The 23,647-nt window shown below is 52.1% G+C and overlaps 1 protein-coding gene and 1 long non-coding RNA gene across 2 annotated transcripts in view; both read left to right on the forward strand.

Moving 5' to 3' along the window:
- The first annotated feature begins 3,770 nt into the window (after positions 1-3,770).
- LOC126947316 (glucose-6-phosphate isomerase) overlaps positions 3,771-23,647 on the forward strand; it is a 37,420-nt gene continuing 17,543 nt past the window's right edge. Inside the window, exons 1-5 of the mRNA XM_050778002.1 lie at positions 3,771-3,883; positions 4,032-4,178; positions 5,500-5,571; positions 6,085-6,129; positions 8,048-8,101. Of these exons, the coding sequence (XP_050633959.1) occupies positions 4,041-4,178; positions 5,500-5,571; positions 6,085-6,129; positions 8,048-8,101 (309 nt within the window). The 5' untranslated portion in view covers positions 3,771-3,883; positions 4,032-4,040. The remainder of the gene's footprint in view (positions 3,884-4,031; positions 4,179-5,499; positions 5,572-6,084; positions 6,130-8,047; positions 8,102-23,647) is intronic.
- On the forward strand, positions 14,970-21,126 carry LOC126947317 (uncharacterized). Its single transcript, XR_007723017.1, has 4 exons — positions 14,970-17,426; positions 17,477-17,792; positions 17,893-18,427; positions 21,106-21,126. It is a non-coding gene; the product is annotated as an uncharacterized LOC126947317 (long non-coding RNA).

Consider the following 23,647-nt stretch of genomic DNA (forward strand, 5'->3'; position numbering starts at 1 on the left):
TTAGTGTATACTAATTTTTTATTGATGTGTGACAAATTATTCCAAAATTTAGCAACTAGAAGCAACAATCACCATCTCTTTAGGTGGGGAATTTGCAGTGGCTGCGTTTGGAGTAGTGGCTCTGATCTTCTAAGATTGCAATCAAGATGCTGGCTAAAGATGTGATCATTTGAAGGCTTGATGGGGCCTGGAGGGTCTGCTTTGAAGATGGCTCACTAGCACAGCTGGCTTTGGGAGGCACAGACAGTTCAAGTGTCCTCATGACAACGCAGCTTATTTCTCCCAGAGTGAGTGATCCAATAGAGAGCAAGGCAGATGCCTGGAGGTCTTTTGTGACCTAATGTCAGGATTCACACTCTTTTTTTATTTTTTTTTTGAGATGGAGTTTCACTCTTGTCGCCCAGGCCAGAGTGCAATGGCGTGATCTTGGCTCACTGCAACCTCCGGTCTTGGGCTCAAGCGATTCTCCTGCCTTAGCCTCCTGAGTAACTGGGATTACAGGTACCCGCCACCATGCCTGCCCCCTTTTTTTTTAAATTATTTTTTTAGTAGAGATGGGGTTTCACCATTTTGGCCAGGTTGGTCTCGAACTCCTGATCTCAAGTGATCTGCCTGCTTCGCCCTCCCAAAATGCTGGGATTACAGGGTGAGCCACCACGCCCAGCTACACTCTTTCATTTCTATAATACCCTGTTGGTGTTACAGATCAGCCCTGGTCATTGTGGGAAGGGACTGCACCAGTGGGTTAATGCCAGGAGGCAAGGACCACTGGTCACCATCCCAGAAGGTGGGTGGCTATCGTAGTCCTGCTTCTGGCGCCTAGTGGTTGATTTGTGTTCCTTCCATACGCAAACACCCCACTCACTTTCTCCTAAGTCCATATCCTGTTACAGTATCAGAAGTCTAGAACCTCATCTTGTCAAGTACAGGTGTGGTAGTACCTGCATTTCCTTTAGTACAACTCGAATATAGTTCCTTTCAATCTGAAGACATGTGAATTTAAAGAGACAAATTACCCCCAGACACCCAACATACAATGGCGAGGTGGGCATAGGATGACTGATATGTATGGGATAATTATTTTTTCTTTTCTTTCTTTCTTATTTTTTGAGATAGGGTCTCACTCTGTTGCCCAGGCTGGAGTGCAGTGGTGCGTGCAATCACCACTCACTGCAGCCTCGAACTCCTGGGCTCAAGCAATCCCCCACCTCAGCCTTCTGGGACTACAGGCACATGCCACCATGCTTGGTTACTTTTTTATTTTTTGTAGAGATGAGGTCATGCTATGTTGCCCAGGCTAGTTTTAAACTCTTGGGCTCAAGTGATCCTCCTGCCTCAGTTTCCCAGTAAGTGCTGGGATTATAAGCATGAGTCACTGAGTCATGCATATTTAGGTTTCTATTATGACAACACTGTACTTTTGGTGCCAGAATCTGTATTAGTTATCTATCATTGTGTAACAAATGACGTGAAAACTTGACTTAAAACAGCAATAAACTTTTTTTTTTTTTTTTTTTTTGAGACAGTCTTGCTCTGTCGCCCAGGCTAGAGTGCAATGGCACAATCTTAGCTCACTACAACCTCCGCCTCCTGGGTTTCACCAATTCTCCTGTCTCAGCCTCCTGAGTAGCTGGGATTACAGGGGCACGCCACCATGCCCGGATAATTTTTGTATTTTTTCTTTTAGTAGAGATGGGGTTTCACCATGTTGGCCAGGCTGGTCTCGAACTTCTGACCTTGTGATCCACCTGCCTCAGCCTCCCAAAGTGCTGGGATTACAGGTGTGAGCCACCATGCGGGCCTAGCAGTACTTTTATTACCTCTCACAGTGTCTGTGGGTCAGAGGTTTGGGAGTGGCTCACCTGGTTGGTCTTGGTTTGGAGATCTCTCATGAGGCTTTAGTCAAGATGTTGGCCAGCGCCCTGGTTACTGGAAGGTTTGATGGGTTTGGAGGACTCCCCTCTAAGGTGTCCCATACACAGGAAGCGAGTTGGCAGTGACTGTTGGAAAAAGGCCTCAGTTCCCTGCTGCGTGGGCTTCTTTATGGAGCTCTTTTGAGTGTCTTTACAGCATCATAGACGGCTTCGCCAAAAGCAAGTCATCCGAGAGAGCAAAGCAGAAACTGCAGGTTCTCTGAAGTCACATTTCACCCCTTTTGCCAGTCTCCTGGTGGGTGCACAGGTCACCTCTCCCAGCACAGGCGGAAGCTATGCAGGGGCATGAGTTCCAGGAAGCAGGGATCACTGGCGTCTGATTGGAGACTGGCTGCAGGTCTGATACTCCTTTCCCCGCCCAGTCACAGTTTTCAGCATTTCACATCTCTTGGTCTCTGGCATAGTAGATTCTGCCGAGTTATCCCTGGTTTTGCAAATTCTGACGGTGTTGCTGTGAGGTAGGGATGTCTCACTGTTGTAACCAGGAAATAGTCTAGTTGGTGGTGAGTGTGGCAGGGGCCACTGTGGTCTCCAGAGACTCCTAGGCCTTGCATAGTGGCTCACGCCTGTAATCCCAACGCTTTGGGAGGTCAAGATGGGAGGATTATTTGAGGCCAGGAGTTAGAGACCAGGCTGGGCAACATAGCAAGACACCGTCTCTACAAAAAATAAAATAGGCTGTGCGTGGTGGCTCACACCTGTAATCCAAACACTTTGGGAGGCTGAGGTGGGTGGCTCACCTGAGGTCAGGAGTTTGAGACCAGCCTGGCCAACACAGCGAAACCCCGTTTCTACTAAAAGTAGTAAAAATTAGCCGGGCATGGTGGCAGGTGCCTGTAATCCCAGCTACTTGGGAAGCTGAGGCAGGAGAATTGCTTGAACCCTGGAGCCTGGAGGTGGAGGCTGCAGTGAGCTGAGATTGTGCCGTTGCACTCCAGCCTTAGCGACAGAGTAAGACTCTGTCTTAGGAAAAAAAAAAAAGGCTAAGGCAGAGCATTTTGTTCTGTTTTTGGAGTCAGGGTCTTCCTCTGTCACCTAGGCTGGAGTACAGTGTTAGCAATCTTAGCTTGCTGCAGCCTCAACTTCCTGGGCTCAAGCAATTCTCCTGTCTCAGCCTTGAGCCACCCTTCCTGGCCCCTAAGGCACAGTTTTAAAAATAAATAAATAGCGAGATGCGGTGGCTCACACCTGTAATTCTAGCACTTTGGGAGGCCGAGCTGGGCAGATCACTTGAGGCCAGTAATTCGAGACCAGCCTGGCCAACATGGCGAAACCCCGTCCCTACTAAAAATACAAAAAAATTAGCTAGGCATGGTGGTGGCACAGGCCTGTAGTCCCAGCTACTCAGGAGACTGAGGCATGAGTATTGTTAGAACCCAGAAAGTGGAGTCTCTGTCTCAAAAAAAACAAAATTAAAAATAAATAAGCCGGGCACGGTTGCTCAAGCCTGTAATCCCAGCACTTTGGGAGGCCGAGGCGGGTGGATCACGAGGTCAGGAGTACGAGACCATCCTGCTAACACAGTGAAACCCCATCTCTACTAAAACAAAAAACATTAGCTGGGCATGATGGCGGGCACCTGTATAGTCCCAACTACTCACGAGTCTGAGGCAGCAGAATGGCATGAACCCGGGAGGCGGACGTTGCGGTGAGCCGAGATCGCGCCACTGCACTCCAGCCTGGGAGACAGAGCAAGACTCCGTCTCAAAAAAAAAAAAAATTGTAAATTAAAAACAAAAAAATAGAGGCACCTGCGAGGGCCTGAAAGCTGGGACTGAGGAACCAGGACATGGCAGTAATGATGTTTTTGAACAGCGGCTTATGCCTGGGGGTTTGGGCTGACGGCATCTTCCTCCCTGTGCCAGCGTGTCCGGAGCGGTGACTGGAAGGGGTACACAGGCAAGACCATCACGGACGTCATCAACATTGGCATCGGCGGCTCCGACCTGGTGAGGAGAAAACTGCCTTGGGGTAGGTTGGGAGTCTGGGCACTGTTGGTCCCACCCAGGTCCTTACTTTCTCCAGGGATGGGACCTGGCTGTCTCCACTTTTTGTGGGCTCTGAATTCTTATTCTCTGATGCTGTGTCTCCCCCCAGGGACCCCTCATGGTGACTGAAGCCCTTAAGCCATACTCTTCAGAAGGTCCCCGCGTCTGGTATGTCTCCAACATTGATGGAACTCACATTGCCAAAACCCTGACCCAGCTGAACCCCGAGTCCTCTCTGTTCATCATCGCCTCCAAGGTATGAGCGCCGAAAACTGCCCGGCCCCCGGCCGTGTGTGTGTTGGGGCAGGGAGGGACGGCTGTTTTGCTGTCCCCCTGGCCATTGGTCCCTCTCGGTGGGTGAACCATGGTTTGTGGATCAGGTCAGTACAGCTGCCCTAGACTGTTTCTGTGCCTGGCAGCAAACAAGGTTGACTGATGAAAGCCTGAACACATCAGTTTGAACCTTTGTGTCTTGATCACACCCACTCACCTTGCGGCATCTCTGCTCAGTCTGGGACTGCTCACCACTTCCTTACAAACCTGTCCTTTATGCCTGCTCCTGTTTTTTGTTTTGTTTTTTTTTTTTTTTTTTTTTTTTGAGACGGAGTCTCGCTCTGTCGCCCAGGCTGGAGTGCAGTGGCGCGATCTCGGCTCACTGCAAGCTCCGCCTCCCGGGTTCACGCCATTCTCCTGCCTCAGCCTCCGAGTAGCTGGGACTACAGGCGCCCACAACCGCGCCCGGCTAATTTTTTGTATTTTTAGTAGAGACGGGGTTTCACCGTGGTCTCGATCTCCTGACCTTGTGATCCGCCCGCCTCGGCCTCCCAAAGTGCTGGGATTACAGGCGTGAGCCACCGTGCCCGGCTTTTGTTTTGTTTTTGAGACAGAGTCTGGCTCTGTCACCCAGGCTGGAGTGTAGTGGCGCGATCTCGGCTCACTGCAATCTCTGTCTCCTGGGTTTCAAGCAGTTCTCTCAGCCTCCCAAGTAGCTGGGACTAGGCAGCACACCACCACACTTGGCTAATTTTACTATTTATTTATTTATTATTTTTTAGTATAGATGGGGTTTCGCCATGTTGGCCATGCTGGTCTTGAACTCCTGACCTCAGGGGATGCCCCCACCTCGGCCTCCCAAAGTGCTCCCAAAGCATGCCCTGCCACACTTGCTCCTTTCTGATCCCAGAGCCATGCCCTGATAATAGAGGGGTTTTGTTTGCTGCCGTTTATGCTCTATTTACTCACATGAATGTACATAAAATATGAAGAATTCCATCTGAATTCTGAGATACCTTCCAGCCTGGGCCAAAGAGAGCCTCAGGCTGACTGCAGCCCCCCAGGGGAGAAGCTGTGGCCTTTGACCTGAAGGCTTAGGGTCGGCGGTTTGTGTTTACCAGCCTCCCTCCTTTGGTATTAAAGAGTTGGAGTCTCAGGAGGTTATGTGACGTCACTGTCACTGACCTGCAAATACTGCTCCAGGTGACAACTGGGCATTGCCTTGGCCTCCGCTGCTGAGCCCTGGCTTGAGGCTGCACCCACCCCTAAGCTCGGGTGCCCACTGCTGTTCTCTTCGGTTGCAGACCTTTACCACCCAGGAGACCATCACGAATGCGGAGACGGCGAAGGAGTGGTTTCTCCAGGCGGCCAAGGATGTGAGTGGGCTATAGGGCCTCCCTCGTGATCAGCCTCTGAGCTGGGAAGAGCAGGGTGGGCCCCTGAGTGACCAAGTCTGGCCCTGTCTCTCCTGAAGTTGGAAGAGGAAGGTGGCCTTGCCAGTGCCTGCCTTTGCTAGATGAGATGATTGTTCATCCTGGCTTTGCCAGACCCAGCCTTGCAGATGTGACAGAACCTGCTCTCGCAGGCTGACAGCCCTTGTGTTGCCCTTTCTCTAAGGTTCCTTGGTGCAGCAGGGACTCTTGGCCACACCTATTTTATAGGGGAGGGATGTCCCTGAGCCCCGCATGCTTGTAAGATGGGATGAGCAGGCAGCCTGTGACCCACCTGCTTTCTTGACCTTGACCTCGATGTGGGCCTCCTTTAACAGTCTCAGAACCAGGGACTGGGAATCTCAGTCCCATGCAGGGCCTTGGTTCCTCTGGTGATGGGGAGTGACTACCCCTTGTCTCCCTGGGCTGGATTTGGTAACTTGGCTCTGTCTTTTGTAGCCTTCTGCAGTGGCGAAGCACTTCGTTGCCCTGTCTACTAACACAGTAAGTGCCCCTGTGGTCCCCTGTACTGCCTTCCTGGGAGGGCCCAGCATGTCTAGGTCATGGCCCGTCAGAGACGTGGTTCATAGGTCTGGTGGATCTTGGCTTGGCTGATGCTATGGAAGGGTTGGCTGCCTGTGGGCTGCAAGCCTTCCTTGCCTTTTCCACATTCACCCATTCAACCTCTGCAGCCTTGAGAAGAGAAGCTTGGAGTCAGTGGGATCACGATAACCCCTTTTTCCATCTCCCAGGCCTGAGTGATACCCAGAACCCTCCATACACATGACCTTCCTAGGCCTCTGTGCGCAGCATCTCCCCAAATGGGCCATGCTGGGTAGGGGTGGAGGATGCATTCCATTTTTCACGTAAGGACATAAAGCCCCAATGAAGGGAGGTCACACTTTGCCTCCTACTTAGTGATTGTTGTTTTGTGTGTGGTGTTTTTTTTTTTTTTTTTTTTTTTTTTTTGAGACAGTCCTCTTTGTTGCCCAGGCTGGAGTGCAGTGGCGAGATCTTGGCTCCTTGCAACCTCTGCCTTCCAGGTTCAAGTGATTCTCATGCCTCAGCCTCCTGAGTAGCTGGGATTACAGGTGCACGCCACCATGCCCGGCTAATTTTTATATTTTTAGTGGAGACGGGGTTTCACCATGTTGGCCAGGCTGGTCTCTAATTCCTGACCTCAAGTGATCCGCCCACCTCGGCCTCCCAAAGTGCTGGGATTACAGGTGTGTGCTGCTGTGCCCAGCCTATTTTTTGAGACAAGGTCTCGCTCTGTCACCCAGGCTGGAATGCAGTGGTGCGATCTTGGCTCATTGCAACCTTTGCCTCCTGGGTTCAAGCAATTTTCATGCCTCAGCCTCCTGACTAGCTGGGATTACAGGCACCCACTACCACGTCCAGCTAATTTTTGTATTTTTGGTAGAGACAGGGTTTCGCCATGGTGGCCAGGCTAGTCTCGAATTCCTGACCTCAAGTGATCTGCCCACCTCGGCCTCCCAAAGTGTTGGGATTATAGGCATGAGCCACTGTACCTGGCTCACTTAGTGACTGTATGAGTAGGTGATACCAGGATTAGAACCTGGGTCACCTGCCCCCCAGTTCTCACAGTCTGCCTGGCCCCGAGGTTGTGCAGGCTCAGCAGAGCATGGCAGAGTAAGGGATGTTCCAGGAGTGACAGCAGCAGTCAGCCGGTGGGCACTGTGCTGTGTCAGAGCTGGGGACCACACCCACATCACTCCCTCCCACCCCCTCCACCGTTACCCCTACATCTCTGCCTCCAGTGCTCGCCCGGCTGCAGCAGGACGCCATAAGGCTGGCTAACCATAGCACTGTTGCCTGCTTCCCGCTGACTGGTCAGCAGGGCTTCTCCTCCTGTGGGGAATAGGTAAGGGGTTGCTGGCCCTGTCTGCTCTGGGGACCAGAATACCTGATGGGTCCTCAGAGCTTCTTGGTGCAGTCACCCTCCCACACGTGGGAAGGGCTGGGTAACTGTCCAGCCTGTGTGTGGTTGCCTGGCCTGGTAGGTGGCCCCTGCCCATGCTCGGGTCCCAGTCCTAGGTTCGGTTCCTAGATGCCCTGAGGGCTCATGTTCTGGTGTCCCAGACAGGCCTGGATGAGAGCTGTTGCAGAGCAGTGTGTGGGCCAGTTCCTCACACGGGGTTACAGCTGCCCTCAGCAGGGGGCTTTACAGGTGCAGCGTCACTGGTGTGCCTGGTGTCCATCTTGGGGTGGGCAGATCCTGGGCCCTGCCCTCGACTCACAGACTGCTCTAGCCCTGCCCCATCCCTGGCTCTGGGGAAGGTGAGGCTCAGCTCACAGAGCATAGCTCCCTGCCTCCTGGAGCTCCTGTTTCCATCCCACTAGCAAATGCTTCCTTTCATTTCTCTCCCTTTGTTTTTTTTTTTTTTTTTTTTTTTTGTAGACCAAAGTGAAGGAGTTTGGAATTGACCCTCAAAACATGTTCGAGTTCTGGGATGTAAGTACAAGCACTTCTGCACTGGGTGAATTAAGTTCCTTTGCCAAATCCTGGCCGTTGAGGGGCCCATGAGGTCAGGTCAGTGTTTATTGAGTACCTGCTGCATACCTAGCTTGGGGAAAGGTAGAGAGGCCCTCAGAGAGGCTTGGAGGACAAGAGCAACCCAGGCAGGATGAGGGCTCCACTTCCACCTGAGGGCGGGCTGAGCTTGCATTGCCAGATGACACTCCCTTGGGTGCCTGCCTGCAACACCCACTGTGGGGTAACCCGAGTCCCCCTTGCCCCCCTCACCGAGTTGAGGTTGTGAGTTATTCTCAGTAATGACCTTTCTCTGAACTGCAGCCACCATCTGTAAAGGCCAAGGGGCAGGGTGAGGCATGAGGTATGACTGGGTAGGCCTGGAAAGGAGCAACAGGAGCTGTAGGAGGAGCTGGGGGGTGGCGTAGAGGAGGCGCCAGGCTGGGGCAGCTTGCAGAGCAAACCCTGCCTTGAGTGACAGGGCTGCAGACCCCTCCGTAGCAACAGGTGGTCCATGGGACCGCCTCTGCTGGAGCCGAACAGTGAGCTGCAGCTTTCCTTGTGCACTTGCCTGAGCTCAGCAGTGATGTGAGGAGGGCTCTGGCTGTGAAGCCTGGGGTGCAGGGGTGCAGTGCAGGGTGTGGTGCGGGCGCTGTGAATGCTGTGGGCATGGCCAGGCTTAGGTGCAGGGTCTAACACTGTGGCAGGCGCAGCAGAGAGGGCATTGCCCATGTGGTGGTTTTCCCACCTGGGGCTGTTTCCAGGCATTTGGACCGGAGGCCCTTTGCTTGGTGATGGCATCCACAGACATAACCTTGTACCTTTGAAAGCTCTAGGGGTCTGGGAGAGAATGAAGCCCTAATGCGTTAAGCCATCCACTGTGTATAATGAGTTAACTTCTTTCTAGAATGAGACTAGTTACATACCATCCTTGGAAGAATTGACAAGAGTCACTCAAGTCATTTTCTGCATCCTGTGGCTCAGATGCGGAACCCCGGTCAAGAGAGACTGTGCGGCTTCTAATAAATGTTGCATGCCTGATAATGGAGGGCAGCCACCTTCCACCTCCTCCTTGGGATCTGGAGCCTGAGCAGGTGGTGGGCAGGGACGTGTGGGTGCTGCTGCCAGCCAAGGAGCTGAGCAGATCGGGGGTGTCCTTGCTCGTCACCACCCAGCATGTAGAGATGAGTTAGGGTGTGGCTTAAGCAGAGGATGGGTCTGGTCTCCCAGGTAAGGCCTAGGAATGATATTTAGGCACAGGAACATGGGGCCAGGGCTGGCTGGTGAGACCTAAGCGGAGGCTTCCTGGGCCAGGCTAGACAGACCACAGGGGATGGAGGAGGGATCGGCCTGAGTTACTAGAGTGTGTCCTGCTGAATCCAGAAGGTGATATCTGAAGAACCCAGGGATAGGAGCAGGTGAAGTTCCTGGAGGTAGGGTCTCGGGTGAGCTACAGCCATCAGCTCAGGCCTAGGGATGCAGTCCCGGCTCTCAGGTGAGATCAGAAGAGTCTCGTCTGGTAGTGGTAATTCTTGGTCCGCCAGGGCCAGTTGTGGGGCAGCCTTGGGTGTCAGGATCAGGCAGAGCGGTGGTGGGAAACCGCAGGGTCTCTCAGGGCTCAGCCAGAGTCAGCACATGCCACAGGGCCAGTTTTGGCTGGGGAGGCCCGAAGCGGAGCCAGAGCAGATCCAGGTGAGTTCTGAGGAGGAGCCAGGGCAGGGAGAGGGACCATGGGTCTGTGAATTCTGGAGGAGAGGCAGGTATTTAGAGATGGTTCTGTCAGGTGAAGTCTGAGGAGCCTGTATGTGTGTATGTCAGCCGGGCTCTGTGGGAGGTGATGTTGACCTGTGGCATGGGACGGGTGTGCACGCTGGGATCTCTGGCCAGTTCTGAAAAGTGAGGATCAGGTAGTGGGTGGCTAATTGCTCGAATGGGGTGTTTAGAACCCAGGATTAGGGACACACAGGTCAGCACCTGCTTCTCAGCATCCTGACTGGGTGTGATGGGCAGAGCTCAGGGCGTCAGAGGCCTCTGAGAATTCGTGACTGAAGTCCAAGTCTGTGGCGTCAGGGTCTGCAGAGCCCAGATGCGGGAGAGGTAGGAATGTACCTGGTGATGTGAGGCAAGGACAGGGGAGCTGCGGCAGGTGAGGCCGGCGGGTTGCATGCGGAGCTGTGCTGGGTAGGTGCGGTCTGAGTGGCTCAGGGTGAGTAAAGGTCCAGAGACCTGGGTCTGCAGGGCAGACATCAAGATTAGGCCAGTCAGACAGTGTTTGTCAACACTGGGCTCTCACCAGGCTCCCTCAGGCCGAGGTCAGCAGCCAGTGATCTGTCATGTGTGAGGAAAGTGACTGTTCAGGTTAGGTGTGTATAGTGCAGCCTTTCAGAGCCGCGTCTGTCTGAGGTCCCAGGAGCTGGAATCAGACAGGTTTGTATGGCTGGGTTTCTAGGGGAGGCCTGAGGAGCCAAGACTCTACTCAGGTAGGCAGAACTGGACCAGTCTGGTAAGGACGTTGGAGCTAAAGATAGGCAGACAGGTTGAGCTGGGTCTGATAAGTGAGGCTGAAGATCCATGATTGGGTCCAGGTTGGAGCTGTGTCCTCAGGCGATGTCTGAGCAGCTCTGGTAGGTGAGCCTGGGAAGAGACCAAAAAGCTGGAGTCGGACAAAGGGAGGACGACCTGCATCCGTCTGAAAGGTGGATGAAGCCTGGGTCTGGTCGAGGTACGTAGAGCGGTTCTAGCAGGCGAGGTTTCAGGGGTTAAGGTGAGACATGGGTATGTAGTTTTGGGTCTCACAGGTAAGGTCTGAGCCACTGAGGTCAGGCCCTGGTTTGTATCCCAGGTCCGAGAAGCATGATGGGTAGAGTTTGTCGGGTGACATCTGTGAAACCAGGGGCACGCGGAGGGAGGTTGACCAGAACAGCCATAGTCAAGCTAATTAAACTGTCCTGCAGTTGAGGTCAGGCACAGGTGGAGAGAACGATCTATCAGGTGAGGCCCAAGGAGTTGGGGTTAGGCTCATCTAGAAAGATCTGGATGTGGTAGACAACCTCTGAGGGTGTGAAGTGAAGGCAGTGGATAGAGCCAGGTCTCAGGAGGGTCTGAGAGGCTGGGATTTGGCACAGTGAGCAGGTCTGGATTTCCCAGGTGGTGTCAAGACAGGTGGGAAGGCCAGGCGCAGTGGCTTATGCCTGTAATCCCAGCACTTTGGGAGGCCAAGGCAGGCAGATCACTTGAAGTCAAGAGCTCGAGACCAGCCTGGCCAACATAGCGAAACCCCGTTTCTACTAAAAATACAAAAATTAGCCAGGCATGGTGGTGGTGCATGCCTGCAGTCCTAGCTGCTTGGGAGGCTGAGGCACCAGAATTGCTTGAACTGGGGAGGCAGAGTGAGCCAAGATCGTGCTACTACACTTCAGCCTGGATGACAGTGAGACTCTATCTCAAAAAAACAAAAAACAAACAAACAAAAAAACAGGGGTCGGGTGTGGTGGCTCACGCCTGTAATCCCAGCACTTTGGGAGGCCAAGGTGGGTGTATCATCTGAGGTCAGGAGTTCAAGACCAGCCTGGCCAATATGGTGACGGGTGAAACCCCATTTCTACAAAAAAATACAAAAATTAGCTGGATGTGGTGGCATGTGCCTGTAATCCCAGCTACTCGGGAGGCTGAGGCAGGAGAATCGCTTGAACCTGGGAGGCAGAGTTTGCAGTGAGCCGAGATCATGCCACTATACTGCAACTTGGGCAGCGAGAGTGAAATTTTGTCTCAAAAAAAAAAAAAAAAAAAGAAAAAAGATGGGTGGGTAGAAGTTCATCTCCTGGGTGAGGCTGAGGAGCTGTGGCCAGCCACAGGTAAGTGGGAATGTGGAATTGAGTTTCTTGGGTGAGGTTTTTGGAGCCTGGTCCAGGTATATCTCTTCGGGTCTATCAGGTCTGAAGAACAGGAGTTAAACACAGGTGTGTAGAGCAGGGTTTGGCAGGTAAGGTCTTTGGAGCCAGAATCAGGGCAGCTTCACAAAGCTGGGTGTGTTCATGAGACCTAAAAAGTCATAGTCAAGCCCAGGTAAGAGAAACCAAGTGTGTTGGATGAGATATGAGCAGCTGAGGTGTGAAGCAGAGGTAGGCAGAGCTGGCCCACAAGGTACAAGCTCAGGAACCCTCACCACATGCAGGTAGGGAGTGCTGGTCCACCAGGTACAAGCCCAGGAGCCAGCATCGAGCACAGGTAGGCAGATCTTGCCTACCAGGTATGATCTAAAGAGCCAACGTCAGGCTCAGGTAGGTAGATCTGGCATGCCAGGTATACTCCGAAGAGCCAGAGTCAAACACAGGTAGGTAGAGATAGTCTTCTAGGTGTGGTTTAAGGAGCCAAGGTCAAGTACAGGTAGGTAGAGCTGGCCCACTGGGTGTGGTTTGAGGAGACAGGGTAAGCACAGGTAGGCAAAGCTGGCCCACCAGGTATGGTCTGAGGAGCCAGGGTCAGGCTCAGGTAGGTAGAGCTGCCTGCCTGGTATGGTCTGAAGAGCCAGGATTGAGTACAGGTAGGTATTCTGGGTCAACTAGGTGTAGTCTGAGAACCCAGGGTCAAGCTCAGGTAGGTAGAGATAGCCTTTCAGGTGTGGTCTGAGGAGCCAGGGTCAAGCACAGGTAGGCAGAGCTGGCCCACCATGTGTGGTCTGAGGAGCCAGGGTCAGGCAGGTAGACAAAACTGGTCTGCCAGTAGTCTCTTGAAGGAGAGCTGAGGAATTAGGATTGAATGCAGGTAGATAGAGTTGGCTCTTTCAGGAGTTGGATTCAGGCACAGGAATATGCCCCTGGTGTTTGAGGTGAAGCCTGAAGAACCAGAGTTGATCCTAGGTGTACAGAGTGGCCTCTCAGGTCAAGCCCATAGCATGGGGGTCTCCACAGGCAGGGAGAACATTGTGGGTTTCCTACGAGGTCTGTGGCCCCTAAGTTAGACGTGAGTAGGTAGATGTATCTCTCTCAAGTAAGGACTTTGTAGCTAGAGGGACGTACACCTGGGGTCTTGCAGGTGGAGTCATTGGTGCGTGGTTCTGGCTCCGTTGTGCTGACTCAGTCTTAGGCCTGGGGACAATGGGTTAGTCACAAGTTGGTAGAACTACACATCTCAGCTGGGGAGCACAGGTAGGCAGAGATGTTCCATTTGATGAGGTCTGAGGCTCCTCAGTGAGCTCATTGGTGCTGATGTTAAGCAGAGATTGGCAGCATTGGCTCTGTCTGTGAGACATGAAAAGCCAAGCCAGACACGGGATGTGGACTGCCAAGGCCAGGCTCACGTAAATAAAGCTGGACCCTGGTAGGCTGTAAGGAATCTGAGTTGGGCTCAGGCAAAGGAACCTGGGTCTGTCAGTCAGGGTATGAGGGGTCAGGTTATGTGAAGCCTGGTCTATCAGCTGAGATGTCTGGAACCCATCTTCGACAGGTGTGTAACTCTGTAGCCTGAGGCACTGGAGTTGGACACAAACAGGCAGAACTAGGTCTTCCAGGTGAAGCCATTGCATCGATGCTCAGTGCTGGTATATTTATCTGGTGGTGTCAGTGAGTCTATGGCTCCAGGCTCAGTGCTGTTATGTTTACCTGATTATGTCAGTGAGGCTGTGACTCCAGGCTCAGTGCTGGTATGTATACCTGATTATGTCAGTGAGTCTGTGGATCCAGGCTCACTGCTGGTATGTTGACCTGGCATTATCAATGAGTCTGTGGGTCCAGGCTCAGTGCTGGCATGTTGACCTGGTGTTGTCAGTGAGTCTGTGGATCCAGGCTCAGTGCTGGTGTGTTTACCTGACATTGGCAGTGAGTCCATGGATCCAGGCTCAGTGCTGCTATGTTGACCTGGCATTGTCAGTGTGTCTGTGGATTCAGGCTTAGTGCTGGCATATTGACCTGGTGTTGTCAATGAGTCTGTGGATCCAGGCTGAGTGCTGGTATGTTTAGCTGACATTGGCATTGAGTCCATGGATCCAGGCTCAGTGCTGGTATGTTGGCCTGACATTGGCAGTGAATCTGTGGATCCAGGTTCAGTTTCACAGAGGTTGTATAAACATGGTCTTAGGTGGGTTCTTGACACCTGGGTTCAAGCACAAAAGTACTGCTGGGCTTGTTAGGTGAAGTGGGTGGGGTCTAGCCCAGGAATGCATAATTGGTGAGGCTAGCCAGGCCTGGGGAAGGTGGGTCAGGCACAATTAGGTGAGTAGTGTGGGCTCTTATATCAAGGGAAAGTGGTAGTCATTGTAGGTGTTTGTACCTGGGTCTGCCTGGTGATGTCTGGGGAACCCTAAGGATCAGGTGGGTCAGCTATCTGTTCTCAGCACCCTGGTCAGGTATGATAGACAGAGCTCAGGGTACTACAGAGGACTGAGGATCTGTAACCAGTCCATGGTGTTGGCCTGCATCCAAGGTGGCATTTTGCTCCAGTTGACATAGGGTCTGAGTTAAAAGTGAGGAAAGTTGCCAGGCGCGGTGGCTCACGCCTGTCATCCCAGCACTTTGGAAGGCCAAGGTGGGTGGATCACTTGAGGTCAGGAGTTCGAGACCAGTATGGCCAACACGGTGAAACCCCATCTCCTAAAAATACAAAAATTAGCCATGCATGGTAGCACACGTCTGTCATCCCAGTTACTCAGGAGGCTGAGGCAGGAAAATTGCTTGAACCTGGCAGGCAGAGATTGCAGTGAGCTGAGATCATGCCACCGCACTCGGGCCTGGGCGACAGAGTGAGAGACCCTGTCTCAAAAGAAAAAAAAAGAAACTGAGTCCAGTGAGCTGAGATCATGCCACCCACCACACTCAGGCCTGGGTGACAGAGTGAGACACCCTGTCTCAAAAAAAAAAAAAAAAGTGAGTAAAGTGAGGAAAAAGGTAGATGATGGTTAGATAAGGTGAGATCTGGGGCACTGGGGCAGGTGAGGCCCAGAACATTGAACTGACTGAGGAGCTGCATCTATAATGTGTGGTCTCAGAGGCCTCTGCACTTAAAGGTGACGTCTAGAGACCCATATCTGCAGATTGAGGGTTCGGAGGCTCAGGTCAGACACTGTTTGGCATTGCTTGGGCTCTTGCAAAACTGGGATCTCAGGACCTATTCTTGGCCACGGTGAGCAGCCTGGACTCGGTCAGTCAGAGGGCTGGCTGTACTGAAGTTTAGTTTCTAGAGCTGAGTCAGGACTGGGTGTGGTGGCTCATGGCTGTAATCCCTGAGCTTCAGAAGGCTGAAATGGGAGGCTGAGATGGGAGGTTGAGGCCAGGTGTTCAAAACCTGCCTGGACAACAGAGCAAGACCCCATCTCTACACAAAATTTTAAAAATAGCCAAGCATGGTGGTGTGTGCCTGTAGTCCCAGCTACTGGGGAGGCTGAGATGGGAGGATCACTTGAGCCCAGGAGTTTGAGGCTGCAGTGAGCTGTGATCATGCCACTGCACTTCACCTGGGCAACAGAGCAAGACTCTGTCTCTAAAAAAAACCAGAAACCTCTCAGCCACACTGGAGAGCTCCCAGAATCAGTCCTCTGCACTCCCCAGTCAATCTCCGGGCCTTTGAAGTGGCTTGTTTGCTTCTGTCGTTACCTTAGCGACAGACTGTTCAGAGTCCTCCCGCCGTGCCTCTCAGCTTCCACCCTGTGGTCCTCACCCCTTCCTTTATCCTCTGGACGGTGCTATGCTTCCCCCTGCCTCAGTGGGCTTCCAGGAGAGAATTAAGCCCTCACAGCCCAAGGCATCTACTGGATGTAATAAGTGGGCACCTCTCCTTCGTGTCTAGAAGGTTACTAGTCTTGGACCATCCTTGGGAGAACTGAGAAGTCACTCAAATCATTTTCTGTGGGCCTTAATTCTGTCACCCTTGAGAAAAACTGCTTTGGCCACAGGACCTTTGCATGTGCTGTTACTGCTGCTGGAATGCTCCCTCAGTGCTTCTCTGGGTCATGCCTGCTCGTTCTTGAGATCAAGGCTCAAGTACCCCTCAGGTTCCTTTTATAAGTGGCCTCAGCACCATATTCCATTTCTCCTGAGCACTTGTTTCTCAGTTTCACATTTATTGGCATGATTATTTGATCTGCGTCCATTGCCTGTGCTAGAAATGTGGAAGGTGCTCCATAAACAGCTGTCAGGGAGACGTCCGTGAAGTTCTGAGGATTCTGATGGCACCAAGTGGAACCTGTGGGTGTGGCTTGAGAAGGTGCAGTGTGAATGATAGGCCTAGGTGATGGGCCGAGAAGATCGGTCGAGCCCAGGTATGATCCATTGGGCCTGTCAGTGTCCAGGAGGTAGGGTGAGGCACAGGTCTGAGGTTCTGGATCTGTCAGTACCGCCTGAGGAGTTGGGAATGGGCACAGGTACAAAGTGATGAGTCTTCATTGTTCAACAGAGAATTTCTGGCACAGGTATGAGGATCTGGGTCTGTCAGTATCTGAGGATGTGGGGCCTGGCACAAGTATGAGGCACTGGGCCACTATTCAAGCAGGTGGGCTGGGGAACAGAAATGTAGTTGTAGGTTTTTAATATCTGAGGAGACCCAGCCAAGAGCAGCAGACAGCTGCTGGGTCTTTCATTGTCCAAGGAAGCATACCTGGGCACAAGTATGAGGCTGAGAAGGTGAGTCCTGGCACTGGTATGGGGCTGTGGGTCTGCAAGTGTCTACAGAAGTAGGGCCTGGTACAGGTATGTGGTGCTGGAAGAGGTATCCAAAGAGATGGGCTAAGTACAGGTATGACATCTGGGTCTCCCAGTGTGTGAGGAGGTAGGATCTGGTACAAGTATGAGGCCCTGGATCTGACGGTGTCTGAGGAGGTAACAGCAGGTTACAGGTATGAGGCCCTGGGTCTGCTGATGTCTGAGGAGGTAACAGCAGGTTACAGGTATGAGGCCCTGGGTCTGCTGATGTCTGAGGAGGTAACAGCAGGTTACAGGTATGAGGCCCTGGGTCTGCTGATGTCGGAGGAGGTAACATCTGGTACAGGTATGAGATCTGGGTCTTCCTGTGTCTGAGGAGGTAGCACCTAACACAGGTATGAAGATCTGGTCTTCCAATGTTTGAGGAGTTACCACCTGGCACAGGTGTGAGGATATGGGTCTTCCATGTGTGAGGAGGTAGCATCTGGCACAGGTATGAGAATCTGGGTCTTCCAGTGTTTGAGGAGGTAGCACCTGGCACAGGTATGAGGATCTGCATCTTCCCATGTCTGAGGAGGTAGCACCTGGCACAGGTATGAGGATCTGGGTCTTCCCATGTCTGAGGAGGTAGCACCTGGCACAGGTATGAGGATCTGGGTCTTCCATTGTTTGAGGAGGTAGCACCTGGCACAGGTATGAGGATATGGGTCTTCCCATGTCTGAGGAGGTAGCACCTGGCACAGATATGAGGATCTGGGTCTTCCCATGTCTGAGGAGGTAGCACCTGGCACAGGTATGATGATCTGGGTCTTCCAGTGTTTGAGGAGGTAGCACCTGGCACAGGTATGAGGATCTGGGTCTTCCCATGTCTGAGGAGGTAGCACCTGGCACAGGTATGATGATCTGGGTCTTCCAGTGTTTGAGGAGGTAGCACCTGGCACAGGTATGATGATCTGGGTCTTCCAGTGTTTGAGGAGGTAGCACCTGGCACAGGTATGAGGATCTGGGTCTTCCCATGTCTGAGGAGGTAGCACCTGGCACAGGTATGATGATCTGGGTCTTCCAGTGTTTGAGGAGGTAGCACCTGGCACAGGTATGAGGATCTGGGTCTTCCCATGTCTGAGGAGGTAGCATCTGGCACAGGTATGATGATCTGGGTCTTCCAGTGTTTGAGGAGGTGAGGTTGGACTCAGGTGTCAGGCCGTTGGGCTTCCATTGCCTGAGGAGATAGCATCTGGCACAGGTATGAAGCCCTGAGTTTTCTAGTGTTTGGGGAGGTGAGGCTGGGTACAGGTATGAAGATCTGGGTCCATCAGTATCTGAGGAGGTGGGATCGGGTCCTGGTATGAGGATCTGGGTCCGTCCATGTCTGAGGAGGTAAGATCTGGCCCTGGTATGAGGATCTAGGACTGTCCATGTCTGAGGAGTTACCGTCTGGTACAGGAATGAGGATCTGGGTCTGTCAGTGTTGGAGGAGGTAGGAATCTGGTACAGGTATGAGGATCTGCATCTGTGAAAGTCTGAGGAGTTACCATCTGATACAGGAACGAGGACCTGGGTCTTCCAGTGACTGAGGAGGTAGGATCTTGTACAGGTGTGAGGATCTGGGTCTTTCAATGTCTGAGGAGGTAGGATCTGGCCCTGGTATGAGAATCCGGGTCTGTCTATGTCTGAGCAGGTGGGATCTGGCCCTGGTATGAGGATCTGGGTCTGTCTATGTCTGAGCAGGTAGGATCTGGCCCTGGTATGAGGATCTGGGTCTGTTAGTATCTGAGGAGGTAGGATCTGGTACAGGTGTGAGGATCTGGGTCTTCAGGTGTCTGAGGAGGTGGCATTTGGCACAGGTATGAGAATCTGGATCTTCTAGTGTCTGAGGAGGTGAGATCTGGTATTAAGTGTGAGAATCTGGTTCTGTCAGTGACTAAGGAGGTAGGATCTGGCATAAGCATGAGGATCTGGGTCTGTCAATGTCTGAGGAGGTAGGATCTAGTACAGGTGTGAGGATCTGGGTCTGCTATGTCTGGAGGTAAGATTTGGCATGAGTATGAGGATCTGGTTCTGTTCATGTCTGAGGAGGTAGGATCTGGTACAGGTATAAGGATCTGGGTCTTTCATTGTCTGAGAAGGTAGGATCTGGTACAGGTGTGAGGATCCGGGTCTGTTCATGTCGGGGGAGGAAGGATCTGGCACTGGTAAGAGGATCTGGGTCTGTCAGTTTCTGAGGAGGTAGGCTCTCGCCCTGGTAAGAATATCTGGGTCTGTCAGTTTCTGAGGAGGTGGGAACTGGCACAAGTATGAGGATCTGAGTCTGTCAGTATCTGAGGAGGTAGGATCTGGTGCAAGTATAAGGATCTGTGTTTGTCAGGGTATGAGGAGGTAAGATCTGGTACAGTATTGAAGATTTGGGACTGTCCATGTCTGAGGAGGTAGGGTCTGATGCACATATAAGGATCTGGGTCGGTCAGTGTCTAAGGAGGTAGGATCTGGCACAGGTAAAAGGATCTGGATCTGTCAATGCCTGAGGAGGTAGGATCTGGTGCAGGTATAAGGATCTGGGTCGGTTAATATCTGAGGAGTTGTGATCTGGCCCTGGTATGATGATCTGTGTCTTCCAGTGTGTCCTAGGAGGTAGGATCTGGCCCTAGTATGAGGATCTGGGTCTGTCAATATCTGAAGAGGTAGGAATCTGTTACAGGTATGAGGATCTGCATCTGTCAATGTCTGAGGAGGTAGGACCTGACCCTGGTATGAGGATCTGGGTCTGTCAGTGTCTGAGGAGGTAGGAATCGTACAAGTATGAGGATCTGGGTCTTTCCATGTCTCAGGAGGCAGGATCTGGATCTCTCCATGTCTGAGGAGGTAGGATCTGGGTCTGTCCATGTCTGAGGAGGTGGGATCTGGCATGAGCATGAGGACCTGGGTCTGTCCGTGTCTGCGGAGTTAGCATCTGGCACAGGTATAAGAATCTGGGTCTTTCAGTGTCTGAGAAGGTAGGTTCTGGCCTTGGTGTGAGGATCTGGGTCTGTCAATGTCTGAGGAGGCAGGAATCATAGAAGTATGAGGATCTCGGTCTGTCCATGTCTGAGGAAGGTCAAGGTTTCTCCATGTCTGAGGAGGTAGGATCTGGGTCTGTCCATGTCTGAGGAGGTAGGATCTGGGTCTGTCCATGTTTGAGGAGGTAGGATCTCGCATCAGTATGAGGATTTGGGTCTCTCCATGTCTGCAGAGGATCTGGCACAGGTATAAGGATCTGGGTCTCTCCATGTCTGAGGAAGTAGGATCTGGTACAGGTATGAGGATCTGGGTTTGTCAATATCTGAGGAGGTAGGATCTGGCCCTGGTATGAGGATCTGGGTCTGTCCATGTCTGAGAAGGTAGGATCTGGCCCTGGTATGAGGCTTATGAGGATTTAGGTCTGTCAGTATCTGAGGAGGTAGGATCTGGGTCTATCAGTGTCTGAGGAGGTAGGATCTGGCCCTGGTATGAGGCTCTGGGTTGCCCATGTCTGAGAAGGTAGGATCTGGCCCTGATAGGAGGATTATGAGGGTCTGGGTCTGTCAGTATCTGAGGAGGTAGGATCTGGGTGCCCGTATAAGGATCTGGATCTGTCAGTATCTGGAGAGGTAGGATCTGGTGCTGGTATGAGGATCTGGGTCTGTCAGTGTCTGAAGAGGTAGGATCTGGTACAGGTGTGAAGATCTGGGTCTGTCAGTGTCTGAAGAGGTAGGATCTGGTACAGGTGTGAGGATCTGGGTCTCTCTGTGTCTGAGCAGGTAGGATCTGGCATGAGTATGAGGATCTGGGTCTGTCCATGTCTGAGGAGGTAGGATCTGGCACAGATATAAGGATCTGGATCTTTCAATGTCTGAGAAGGTAGGATCTGGCCCTGGTATGAGGATCTGAGTCTTTCAATATCTGAGGAGGTAGGAATCTAGTACAGGTATGAGGATCTGGGTTCTCCATGTCTGAAGAGGTAGGAATCTGTCACAGGCATGAAGATCTGGGTCTGTTAATGTGTAAAGAGGTAAGATCTGGCCCTGGGATGAGGATCTGTGTCTCCCCATGTCTGAGGAGGTAGGATCTGGATCTGCCCGTATCTGAGGAGGTAGGATCTGGTATGAGTATGAGGATCTGGGTGTGTCCATGTCTGCAGAGGTAGGATCCGGCACAGGTATAAGGATCTGGGTCTCTCCATGTCTGAGTAAGTAGGATCTGGTACAGGTATGAGGATCTGGGTCTATCTATGTCCAAGGAGGTAGGATCTGGTACAGGCGTGAAGATCTGGGTCTGTCTATATCTGAGGAGGTGGGAATTTGGTACAGGTATGAGGATCTGGGTCTGTCAGTATCTGAGGAGGTAGGATCTGGCCCTGGTATGGGATCTGGGTCTGTCCATGTCTGAGAAGGTAGGATCTGGCCCTGGTATGAGGCTTATGAGGATTTGGGTCTGTCAGTATCTGAGGAGATAGGATCTGGGTGTAGATACAGGTAAGAGGATCTGGTTTGTCAGTGTCTGAGAAGGTAGGATCTGGCCCCCTTATAAGGTTCTGGGTTGCTCATGTCTGAGACAGTAGGATCTTGCCCTGATAGGAGGATTACGAGGATCTGGGACTGTCAGTGTCTGAGGAGGTAGGATCTGGGTGCCCGTATAAGGATCTGGATCTGTCAGTATCTGAGGAGGTAGGATCTGGCACTGGTATGAGGATCTGGGTCTGTCAATGTCTGAGGAGGTAGGATCTGGTACAGGTGTGAGGATCTGGGTCTCTCTATGTCTGAGCAGGTAGGATCTGGTACAAGTATAAGGATCTGGGTCTCTCCATGTCTGAGAAGGTAGGAATCTGTTATAGGCATGAAGATCTGGGTCTGTCAATGTGTGAAGAGGTAAGATCTGGCCCTGGTATGAGGATTTATGTCTCCCCATGTCTGAGGAGGTAGCATCTGGGTCTGACCTTGTCTGCGGAGGTCGGATCTGGAGCAGGTATGAGGATCTGGGCCTGTCCGTGTCTGAGAAGGTAGGTTCTAGCCCTGGTATGAGGATCTTGGTCTGTCAATATCTGAGGAGGTAGGAATCTGGCCCTGGTATGAGGATGGGTCTCTCCATCTCTGAGGGGTTGAATCTGGTACAGGTATGAGGATCTGGGGCTGTCAGTATATGAGGAGGTAGGATCTGGGTGCCGGTATAAGGATCTGGATCTGTCAGTCTCTGAGGAGGTAGGATCTGGCGCTGGTATGAGGATCTGGGTCTGTCAGTGTCTAAGGAGGTAGGATCTGGTACAGGTGTGAGGATCTGCGTCTCTCTATGTCTGAGCAGGTAGGATCTGGTACAAGTGTGAGGATCTGGGTCTATCCATGTCTGAGGAGGTAGGATCTGGATCTGTCCATGTCTGAGGAGGTAGGATCTGGGTCTGCCCGTGTCTGAGGAGGTAGGATCTGGGTCTGACCGTGTCTGAGGAGGTAGGATCTGGCATGAGTATGAGGATCTGGATCTGTCCATGTCTGTGGAGGTAGGATCTGGAGCAGGTATAAGGATCTGGATCTTTCAATGTCTGAGAAGGTAAGATCTGGCCCTGGTATGAGGATCTGGGTCTGTCAATATCTGAGGAGGTAGGAATCCGGCCCTCATATGAGGATGTGGGTCTCTCCATCTCTGAGGAGGTTGAATCTCGTACAGGTATGAGGATCTGGATCCGTCAGTGTCTGAGGAGGTAGGATCTGGCCCAGGTATGAGGATCTGAGTCTGTCCATGCCTGAGGAGGTAGGGTCTGGTAGAGGTGTGAAGATCTGGGTCTTTCTATGTCTCAGGAGGTAGGATCTGGTGCAGGTATGAGTATCTGGGTCTGTCCATGTCTGAGAAGGTAGGATCTGGTGCAGGTATGAGGATCTGGGTCTGTCAGTATCTGAGGAGGTAGGAATCTGGCCCTGGTATGAGGATGTGGATCTCTCCATCTCTGAGGGGGTTGAATCTGGTACAGTTTTGAGGATCTGGGTCTGTCAGTGTCTGAGGAGGTAGGATCTAGGTGCAGGTATAAGAATCTGGTACGGTCAGTATCTGCGGAGGTAGGATCTGGGTGCGGGTATAAGGATCTGGATCTGTCAGTGTCTGAGGTAGGAATATGGTACAGATAGGAGGATCTGGGTGTGTTCGTGTCTGAGGAGGTAGGATTTGGTGCATGTATTAGGATCTGGGTCTGTCCATGTCTGAGGAGGTAGGATCTGGCACAGATAGAAGGATCTAGGTCTTTTAATGTCTGAAAAGGTAGGATCTGGCCCTCATTTGAGGATCTAGGTCTTTCAGTATCTGACGAGGTAGGAATCTGGTACAGGTATGATGATCTGGGTCTGTCAAGTCTGAGGAGGTAGGACCTGGCCCTGGTATACGGATCTGGGTCTCTTCATGTCTGAGGAGGTAGGAATCTGTTACAGGCATGAGGATCTGGGTCTGTCAGTGTCTGAGGAGGTAGGACCTGGCCCTGGTATGCGTAACTGAGTCTCTTCATGTCTGCAGAGGTAGGATCTGGGTCTGTCCATGTCTGAGGAGGTAGGATCTGGCATAAATATGAGGATCTGGGTCTTTCAGTGTCTGAGAAGGTAGGATCTGGCCCTGATAGGAAGATGAGGATCTGAGACTGTCAATATCTGAGGAGGTAGGATCTGGGTGCGGATATAAGAATCTGGAACTGTCAGTATCTGAGGAGGTAGGATCTGGCCTTGGTATGAGGATCTGGGTCTTTCAATATTGGAGGAGGTACAAATCTGGTACAAGTATGAAGATATGGGTCTCTCCGTGTCTGGAGGTAGGATCTGGTACAAGTGTGAGGATCTGGGTCTGTCCATGTCTGAGAAGGTAGGATCTGGTCCTGGTATGAGGCTTATGAGGATTTGGGTCTGTCAGTATCTGA

Source organism: Macaca thibetana, unplaced genomic scaffold, assembly GCF_024542745.1.
Source record: "Macaca thibetana thibetana isolate TM-01 unplaced genomic scaffold, ASM2454274v1 unplaced_scaffolds130, whole genome shotgun sequence".
Taxonomy (NCBI): Eukaryota; Metazoa; Chordata; class Mammalia; order Primates; family Cercopithecidae; genus Macaca; species Macaca thibetana.